We start from the raw sequence: 10,184 nt of genomic DNA, 5'->3' as shown, positions 1-10,184 counted from the left end.
AATGTCCAGCTCCAACTAGGTATTAAACATACTTTGGATTGAAGTATTAAACTAACCTTGGAAATAAAACTTCAGAAGCAGATATTCTTCACCAAGAACATGGAAATAGGGTATAAAAGGAATGAGTAAGTTGCTGATCACTTAATCGTTTCTCTTCTTCTTTTTAACTCCTCCCAGGTATATATGCCCATAAAAAACGAAAAGAGATGGAACTCTAACCCAACTATGGATTCTGGAGAAAGATTGCTCAGCAGCCTAAGGGAAAAACCAGTCTATGTGTAGTTATTTTTTATTTATTTATTTATTTATTTTATTTTTTTTGGTTTTTCGAGACAGGGTTTCTCTGTATAGCTTTGCGCCTCTCCTGGAACTCACTTGGTAGCCGAGGCTGGCCTCGAACTCACAGAGATCCGCCTGGCTCTGCCTCCCGAGAGAGTGCTGGGATTAAAGGCGTGCGCCACCACCGCCCGCCCGGCCTATGTGTAGTTATTTACAGTGATGCATTTTTGCCACGATATTAATATTTCCCAAATGAACAGCAACTGGTCAAGGGATGTCCGTGCTTCCCTGTATAGCTTAATGTCACTCATAATTCTGGCCACTCTGGTTGGCAATGTGATAGTAATAATTTCTATATCCCATTTCAAGCAACTTCATACACCCACAAATTGGCTCCTTCATTCCATGGCCACTGTGGACTTCCTGCTGGGCTGCCTGGTGATGCCTTACAGCATGGTGAGAACAGTTGAGCACTGTTGGTATTTTGGAGAAATTTTCTGTAAAGTTCACACCAGCACCGATATTATGCTGAGCTCAGCATCCATTTTCCACTTATCCTTCGTTTCCATCGACCGATACTATGCTGTATGCGACCCGACCCGTTAAGATACAAAGCCAAGATCAATACCTTGACTGTTTTTGTGATGATCGTCATTAGTTGGAGTGTTCCTGCTGTTTTTGCCTTCGGAATGATCTTCCTGGAGCTGAACTTCAAGGGAGTTGAAGAACTGTATCACAAACAGGTTGATTGCCTGGGCGGCTGTTCTGCCTTCTTTAGCAAAGTACCTGGAGTGCTGGCCTTCATGACTTCTTTCTATATACCTGGATCTGTCATGTTATTTGTTTACTATAGAATATATTTCATAGCTAAAGGACAAGCAAGGTCAATTAATGGCACAAATCTTCAAATTGGATTGGAAGAGAAACACAGAACGCCACAAAACAAAGAAACAAAAGCCGCCAAGACCTTAGGGATTATGATGGGTGTTTTCCTCATATGCTGGTGCCCCTTCTTTTTCTGCATGGTCCTGGACCCTTTTCTGGGCTATCCTATCCCACCCACTTTGAATGATGCACTGAATTGGCTTGGGTACCTGAATTCTGCCTTCAACCCAATGGTTTATGCCTTTTTCTATCCCTGGTTCAGAAGAGCATTGAAGATGATTATCTTTGGCAAAATTTTCCAGAAAGATTCATCTAGGTCTAAGTTATTTTTGTAGTGCAGTTTGTGAAACCATTATATTTTGTTGTTTTGTAAAACAGTTGGTGGTTATATTTATGAAAATAGTGAACCAACCACAGGCATTAACTTCATGGACTAATTTTTTTTCCAGACAGGGATACTCTGTGTAGTTTTGGTGCCAATCCTGCATCTGTCTCTATAGACCAGGCTGGAATAATTTTTTTTCCAGACAGGGATACTCTGTGTAGTTTTGGTGCCAATCCTGGATCTGTCTCTATAGACCAGGCTGGTCTCGAACTCACAGAGATCTGCCTGTTTCTGCCTCCTGAGTGCTGGGATTAAAGGCGTGTGCCACTGCTACCCAGTAACTTCATGGACTCTTAAAATCAGTTATTTGAGTTAAAATGTATATGATGAATTAAACTTTGGTGTTTGTATATGAGCTGATATTTGGCATGGAGTAGATGTGGTCTTTGACATTTTTGTTATGCAGGCTTAACTGTGGTAAATGCAGTATTAAAGACTTACATGTAAAAGAATTGTCCCTTCCCTTAGAAGACCTTCTGTGAATTGACAGTAGTAGTTTATTCATTCAGCAATTGAATCACAAGACTGAATTTAGGGTACAAATTAAAAGGAATTTGCCATATACACATACACACAGATATACACACGTAAATACATACATATATATGAAAGCAGGGCAAGTAATAGTGGTTTCCAATTAGATAATCTAATAGAAAGTCAGAAAATATTATAAACTATATACATTGATTTGAAATTAAGGCATTTCTCAAATAGATTTTATGGAATTAGCTTCAAGTTAACCATTATTAGAAATATGGATTTATTTAATAACAGTGACATTTTCATGACCAAATTAAAGAAAGGTAGCTAATTAAAAAATAACTAACATGTACATTCCATTGTCTGTTCATACGGATGTATTAAATCCTTCTATCTCCAGACATAGTGGCGTATATCTGTAATCTCAGCACTGGAGAGGCAGAGGCAGAAGGATTGCCTTATATTGAAGGCCAGCCTGGCAAACACAGCAAATTCCAGGGTTACAAAGTAAGACCCTGTCTCAAAACAAACAAACCAGTTGGAAACTACAAAATCCTTCCATCTGTTGTTATACTGCACTCTAGGATTATATTGTCTTATTGGTTTGGCTCTCATACACTTTTAACAACAGTATAGCTGGCCTGTGAAGGTAGTACATTATAATACAAGTTGCCTCTCCTCAGTCTGAAACACCACTTTGAACCTTTCCCTATGAGACTGGTTTGTTAAATTTCAAAAAGGAAACAAATGTTTTTGAAGAATTTTCTACGCTTTACAGTGAGTTTCTGTTGTTTTCTTTATTTATTCCAAGATGTTTCTCAAAGATTATTTCTATGGCTCTAGAAATGAAGACCCAAGGATCCAGAAATAACTGTCTGGATTTATGTACAGTCATGTAGACGTGTGACTAGAAGACAATAAGATGTGATCTAATAGTAATAAACCGGATGAAATTGAAAAAATGTATTTTATTGTAACCATTATTGTATACAATAAAGTTTATATATAATTTCATTTGATTTGTTTGTGTTTCCATAATGGACAAGCATACTATCCTTAATATTGTTTTTTTTTTTTTTTTTTTTTTTGGTTTTTTCGAGACAGGGTTTCTCTGTGTAGCTTTGCGCCTTTCCGGGGACTCACTTGGTAGCCCAGGCTGGCCTCGAACTCACAGAGATCCGCCTGCCTCTGCCTCCCGAGTGCTGGGATTAAAGGCGTGCGCCACCACCGCCCGGCCTTAATATTGTTTTAACTTTTAAATAATTACTATTTTTTTGTTGTTGTTGAGACAGTCTCACTGTGTAGTTTGACTAGCCTAGAATTTGCTATGTAGACCAGGCTGGCCTCAAACTCACAGAGATCTGCCTGCCTCTGCCTGGTAAGTGCTGGGATTTAAAGTATATGCCACTACATCCAGCCATTAAGGTTTTTATATACATATTCCTTACTGTGCTCTTAGTCAGAATTTCTAGAACAATATTGAACAATATTGAATAGAACAATAATGAATAATGACTACTAAGGTTTTTATTAAATCTGTATCAATCTTTGTTTTTCTTCAAACAAGTTCACGACTCACATAATTCTGCATTTTTACTTAGTACTAACCCCTTTAACATTTCTGTTTCTTTGTAGGCTCTGGTTTAATACTCACAAGAGATAGCCAAACAGGAGAAAAGGCCTGCTTTGTCTTTACCACAGTCCCAGCTTTATTGAACCCATATCTTTCCATGCAGAAGACATTTTTTGTGTTTTGGTTGTCTACTCTCCAGCTGGAAACCAGTGAGCTTACAGGAGATTTTCCATTTCAACCGGACAGAATCTTTTCTAACTTCCATGGGGCTCTGGGGCTCCTGGCCTCTGGCCTTTTAACTAAACAGATGAGTGTATGACCTAAGTTAAAATTTTCAGAAGAGTTTTCTCCAGAATTTGAATCTCTATAAATGTGAGCAGGTTGTGATCCTTCATATCATCATTAGCAGGAAAGAGCCAAAGGGATGTGGAGCTTCAGTTCATGCAAGTGGTAAGGTCATAGTCAGACTTCTCCCAATCTGTCCATTTCCAAAATGAGTTGTGCAGCCTTTCTCAGACCCATGAGTCCCAGGTAGGCTTCCGTGAAAAGCTTTTAGTTATATCGATGGAAAAGCTCTTACTGTAGAAGAATACAACTGTTCCAAGGAAACAATTACAAATGCATGAATATTTCTTTCTAAGTCAATTTATGATAAAAAATAATTTCATTTTCCATGTTCCACTAAAACCATCATATACGTTTTCATTCCAGGTCAGGTAGTAATGTGTTAGCAAGGACATTTGTTGGAAATGAATCATTAATAATGGTTCTGTTTTAAGAGGTGAGTGAGCTAGGAGGTTCCATCATGATTTTAAACTGTATGTGGAAATCAACACTCTAGTCTTTGCAAAGTCATACATATTTGCCAGAAAGTGGAACAAACTGGGCAAACTGACCTACTGAGGGTTTTGGCAAGTCACACGTTCTGTTTAACTGTGCCAATGTCACCAGCCGAGAGCTTGGATAGTAAATGTAAAAGATACATGAAGAATGATTTGTTTTTTCTAAAACAGTGGTTTTTATTATTTATCTTAGTTATTTTAAAAAACAAATCTCTCTCTCTCTCTCTCTCTCTCTCTCTCTCTCTCTCTCTCTCTCTGTGTGTGTGTGTGTGTGTGTGTGTGTGTGTGTGTGTGTGCATATGCACATAATTACAGGTCCAAGAAGAGGGATTTCCATCCCCTGCAGCTAGAATTACAGGCAGATTTGAGTTGCCCAACATCATTGCTAGGAACTGAATCTGGGTCCTCTGCAAGAGCCGCACATTTTCTGAAACACTGAGCTCTCTCTCTCCATCACAAATAGTTGGGTCTATAGAAGTATTTTGAAAATATTTGTGTATGTGTGTGTGTGTGTGTCATGGTGTGTCATGTCTGTGTTCATGCATGAGATGCTCAGATGCACAGGTGGAGGACAGAGGAGAACATCAGATGTCCTGCTCTGTCATTCTCCACCCTGTTCCCTTGAGACAGGGCTTCTCTCTTTTTATTTTATTTTATTTATTAATTTTATATACCAACCACAGATTCCCTCCTTCATCCCTCCTCTTGCCCCCTTGCCTCTCTCCCCTCCAAATCACCCCTCCTCCCCTCCTCCAACAGGGTAAGTTCTCCCATGGGGGGATAGCTAAACCTGGTACATTCAGTTGAGGCAGGACCAAGCCACTCCCCGCTGCATCAAGGGTGAGCAAGGTGTCTGACCATAGGTAATGAGGTTCAGGAAGCCAGTTCATGCACCAGGGATTGTAACACAAATTTTAAAATGGTCTTTTAATAGAAAACCCAGAACCAGATATTGGGGTAAATGTTGAAAGTTCAGAGAGACAAAGGAACAAGCCACTGCCATGTCTTACCTCTGGGACTCCTCAGCCTGAAAGAGCCTCAGTTCCTGTCTCCTCATGCCTTATATTCCTTTCTCCTCCTAGCCATCACTTCCTTCCCAGTGCTGGCATTAATGGCATGTGTGCTTCCCAAATACTGGGGTTAAAGGTATGTGCTACCACTGCCTGGCTCTGTTTCTCTCCTAGACTGAGTCAATCTCATGTAGTCTAGGGTGGCTTTGAATTTACAGAGATCCAGACTAATCTCTACCTCCTGAGTGCTAGAATTAAAGGTGTGTGCCACCACTGCCTCACCTCTGTGTTTAATCTAGTGGCTTGTTCTGTTCTCTGATCTTCAGGCAAATTTTATTAGGGTACATAATATATCACCACAAGGGATAGATCCGGATCACACTGTCAGGGGCCCCTCAAACAGACCCAGCTACACAACTGTCTTCCGTATGCAGAGGGTCTAGTACAGTCCCATGTGTGTTCCACAGCTGTTGGTCTAAAGTTCCTGAGTTCCTTTGAGCTTGGTTCAGTTGTCTCTGTAGATTTCCCCATCACGATCTTGACCCCCACCCCTTGCTCATATAATCCCTCCTCCCTCTCCTTGACTGGACTCCCAGAGCTCGGCCTAGTGCTTGGTTGTGGATCTCTGCATTTGCTTCCACCAGTTACTGAATGAAATCTCTATGATGATAATTAGGGTAGTCACCAATTTGATTACCAGGGTAGGCCAGCTGGGGGAGGGATGGAGTGGGAGAGCAATGAAAGAGATATCTTGATAGGGGGAGATATTAAGGGGTAAGGAGAAACCTGGTGCTAAGGAAATTCCCAGGAATCCACAAGGATGACTCTAGCTTAGACTACTAGCAATAGTGGAGAAGGTACCTGAGACAGCGTTTCTCACTGACCCTGGAGATAGACTGGTGACCAGGAAGTCCTAACAATTCTATTTCTGCCCTTTACCACTCTGGGGTTCAGGCACCCAAATGGCTACATCTGGTTATTCCCTGAGTGCTGGTAATTTGAACTCAGGTCCTCATGGTTGTTCAGCAAATGCTTTTACCAAGAGCCATTCCCTCAGCCCCCATTTTATTTGTTTGTTTGCTTGTTTTGAGACAGGGTCTCACTGTGTAACCCTTGCTGCCCTGGAACTTGCTTTGTAGACCAGGCTGTCCTTGAACTCACAGGGATCTGCTTGCTTCTGCCTCCTGAGTGCTGGGTTTAAAGATGTGCATCACCACACCTACCCTTAGTATATTTTAAAATAGACTTTACGCACGAGTCAAGAGAAAGGCATTCAGAAATAAAGATACACCCCAGAGCATGGATGTGCACTTCTCTGAGTCACTCATGATTTTGAAAATTTAGTAAGACCACAACATATAACAAAACAATTCTTTAATAGCTGGAATAGACACTCGAGGAACTTAGACAATCTAGGACTCAGAGTGCTTTTATATTTTTATTTTTTTTTTATTCTTAATTCTACTTGTTTGCTTATTTTTGTGGTATTGGGGGATTCCACCTCAGGCTCTGCACATGCTAAACAAATACTGTAGCATGGAACAACACCGCAGCCATTCTTCTTGCCTTTTAAAGAATCAAAGATACACATGCAATTTTCAGAACATTTGATCATAGCTCACTGGATATGTGCACAGTCGTAAAAACAGACAAAGACTGCAAAATTAACTTTTGACAGATCCTTGCTATTTTTTCTTTCATCTCCTCTTTTGCTAAAATTCCTTCCAAGAGGTTTCATAAATTACCAGCAAATTTATGATTTTCATTCTGTATCATCCTATTGAGTCTGGATCTATATAGAGTCATAGAGCGCTATAGCCCTATGTCTAATTTGTATGTGTCTTTGATTTTTTCCTAAGAGGAAAACATCACTGACTCACTCATGAAAATTATACAGTTCTTGTGATATTTATAAAGGGTAGTGACATAGTAACTTAAAGTTAGTTCACTCACAATGATGCATTAATGTCAGGAAGTCCTCTCAATGGATGTGTAAGTCAAGTACGCAGCAACTGAGATGATCCTTTCTAAATTTTGCTTACTGGTCAGTGGTTTTACAGTGTGGTATGGCCAAGTCATGCTTTTTAACCCTGGCTACCACAGGAGCACTTTAAAATAGTGTGGGCACTCAGACTCACATCAAGAAGATGATCTACCAGAAGGACTTTTCTTACTGTTCTTGGAGCTGTGACAAAATACAGACAGCTATTTGTTCTGTACTTCTGTAAGGACGTGGACTGGAAACTGTGGAAGTGCTTAAGCAAAACACAGAAGCCCATGGCAGAAAGAAACATCCGGAGACCTTGAAAACAGAGAAGTGTGGACTCAAATCCCAGCTTTCCTTCATGATCCCTTTCTTTCTCCCTCTGTGCCTTTGTGTCAGCAGATAGGTCTGTCTGAAACATCTCTTCCCCATATCTACTTTGTAACTGGGTAACATCTAAACACTTGTAAGGAGAATCACCTATATATAGACCCCCAAAGTCAGCGAGCCTCCTTCTCTGAACTCCCAACACATTTCACACAATACTTGTCCGTGCACTCGCTGGTTATGCTATGATACCCTCTGTCCCCCTGGACGTCATAGTCTTACTCCTCTTTACATTCTTGTGATCTTGGCTGTCAAGATTCAGAGGACACTTCCAGAGGGATTGGTTTTAGGATTTTTATTTTAGAAGAAAGAACTGATCCATCTCTTAATCACTGTTCTGTTGCTGTGAAGATACACCACGACCAAGGCAACTCTTACAAAAGAAAGCATTTAATTGGGGGCTCGATTACAGTTTCAGATGTTCAGTCCATTATCATCGTGGTGGAGAGCACAGCATTTGAGAGCTACATCTTCATCCATAAGCAGAAAGAGAGAGAGAGAGAGAGAGAGAGAGAGAGAGAGAGAGAGAGAGAGAACTTATTTTGAAACCTTAAAGCTTACCCCCAGTGAAACTTCCTTCAATAAGGCCACGACTCCTAATCCTTATAATCCTTTCAAATAGTACCACTCCCTGATGACTAAGCAATACATATACTAGCCTATAGAGGGAATTTTTATTTAAACCATCACAATCAGGAACACACAGGGGCAGCAGGAATAAGAGTTCATCACGAAAAGATACACTTTGAAATGAGGAGAGAAAGGGGACCAGAGCAAAGAGAGTTTAGCAGCTCCAAGGCACAGTGGCTCAAAGGTCAGGGCTTTCACATGGCCTTGTGTGTGGGCTTGTTTGCATAGCGGGCATTCTGAGTGTGCTGTCGGTTACATGTAGCTTTACATGTAGCTTCCTGCATTGTGAGGCTCTTGAGTTTCTACCCAGGGATGCGTAGTTTCTATTGTAATGAGCCGTAGGTTACTCCTAGTAACTCTGGGGCATCACTGAACCTGCTCCATTGGTGGGAGCCAGTTTTTGTCTGCCTCAGCAAGAGGTGTTGGGGGCATGTCCCAGCTTTCCTCTCTGCCAACTTGCTTTTCCTTACATGTACGTTTTGTAAGGCTTTGCATCTGGCCTTCTGGACCTCACTGCCTGCTCAATTTTCCTGCCTCACCTAGAGAGAAGTCACTAGATCAGGTAACGAACAAGTAGAGAGTAACAAGTAGATGTGGAAGGAGACACAGCTAATAAACGTTAGAAACAGAGAGGAGGCCAAGTGTGCCAGGCTACAAACCCCACCCTCTTTTGTGTTTCAGAAAGTGGGGCAAACTGCGGGACCATTAAAGGGAACACGTAGCTTTATTCCTAGCAAGGTGTGTCCATGTGAGCTTGATATTTGTAATAATGTGAATGTTTTTTAACTTTTTTTATTTATTTATTTTTAATTTTCCAGAGCTGAGGACCAAACCCAGGGCCTTGTGCTTGCTAGGCAAGCACTCTACCACTGAGCTAAATCCCTAACCCCATTTTATAACTTTAAAAGTGAAGTTATTAAAACATATGTTCTGGGGCTATGGATGCAGCTCAGTGGTAGAGCATCCACTTAACATATATGACTCCCTGGGTTTAATACACAGTGCCATAAAAAGCCCCCGTGCATTCTGAAGCTTCATTAGATTTGGTTTGAGGCCTGCTGTCTAGGTCTGTGTTTGAAGCTGTACCTGTGGTGACATTATTTAGAATGACTGGGTTGATGCTCAGAAATCTGCAGTTTTAACCAGTGATTCAAATCCTTGGGCATGTGCACACATCTTTTCTAGGAACCATACATGTCATTCATGCTTATCTGAGCAGAAGGAATTCTACTCCCGTCCTCCGCAGGTAAAAATAGGAAGGTTGTAACTTGAAGGTCAGCCTGAACTATGAAGCCAGTTCGGAGCCATTGGATGGCCTATCTAGTGAGATTTGGGGGTGGGGATGAGGAAGATGTAGGGAGAAAGAGAAAGAATTCTGAAGTACTCGGTGTATGTAGCAGGGTGAAATGTCAATGGCATAGTAAAGCCTGCAACATACTTGGAAATGAACTTGAACGACTTGGTTGTGATCCTCTGTGGGAAGGCCCTTGCTGCAAAGCCTGCAGCGTAGCTTCTTATGAACACTTGCTCAAGCCAAGGAAAGGGGAACGGTAGTTTAATAGAATGTAATATCTCTAAACCAGCATGAGAAAAAATTATTTTCTGAAGTTATTTATTGAAATATCAAAAATTTCTAAACTCTATGGTCTCTTGGCAGTCTAGCTCAGGACTCCCAATTCTGCCCAGACTGAGGATTGTGTTGACTGTGAAAATCATTTTGTAGTTCAAT

General features: G+C 40.9%; 1 protein-coding gene across 1 annotated transcript; it reads left to right on the top strand.

The window, feature by feature from the left end:
* Nucleotides 1–498: 498 nt before the first annotated feature.
* Nucleotides 499–1,499, top strand: Taar1 (trace amine associated receptor 1). The gene is given in 2 exon segments (XM_059272418.1): nt 499–873; nt 876–1,499. Coding segments are annotated over 2 exon segments (999 nt in total).
* Nucleotides 1,500–10,184: the final 8,685 nt, after the last annotated feature.

Source organism: Peromyscus eremicus, chromosome 8b (genome assembly GCF_949786415.1).
Source record: "Peromyscus eremicus chromosome 8b, PerEre_H2_v1, whole genome shotgun sequence".
Lineage (NCBI taxonomy): Eukaryota > Metazoa > Chordata > Mammalia > Rodentia > Cricetidae > Peromyscus > Peromyscus eremicus.
This window is presented reverse-complemented; position numbering and strand designations above follow the sequence as displayed.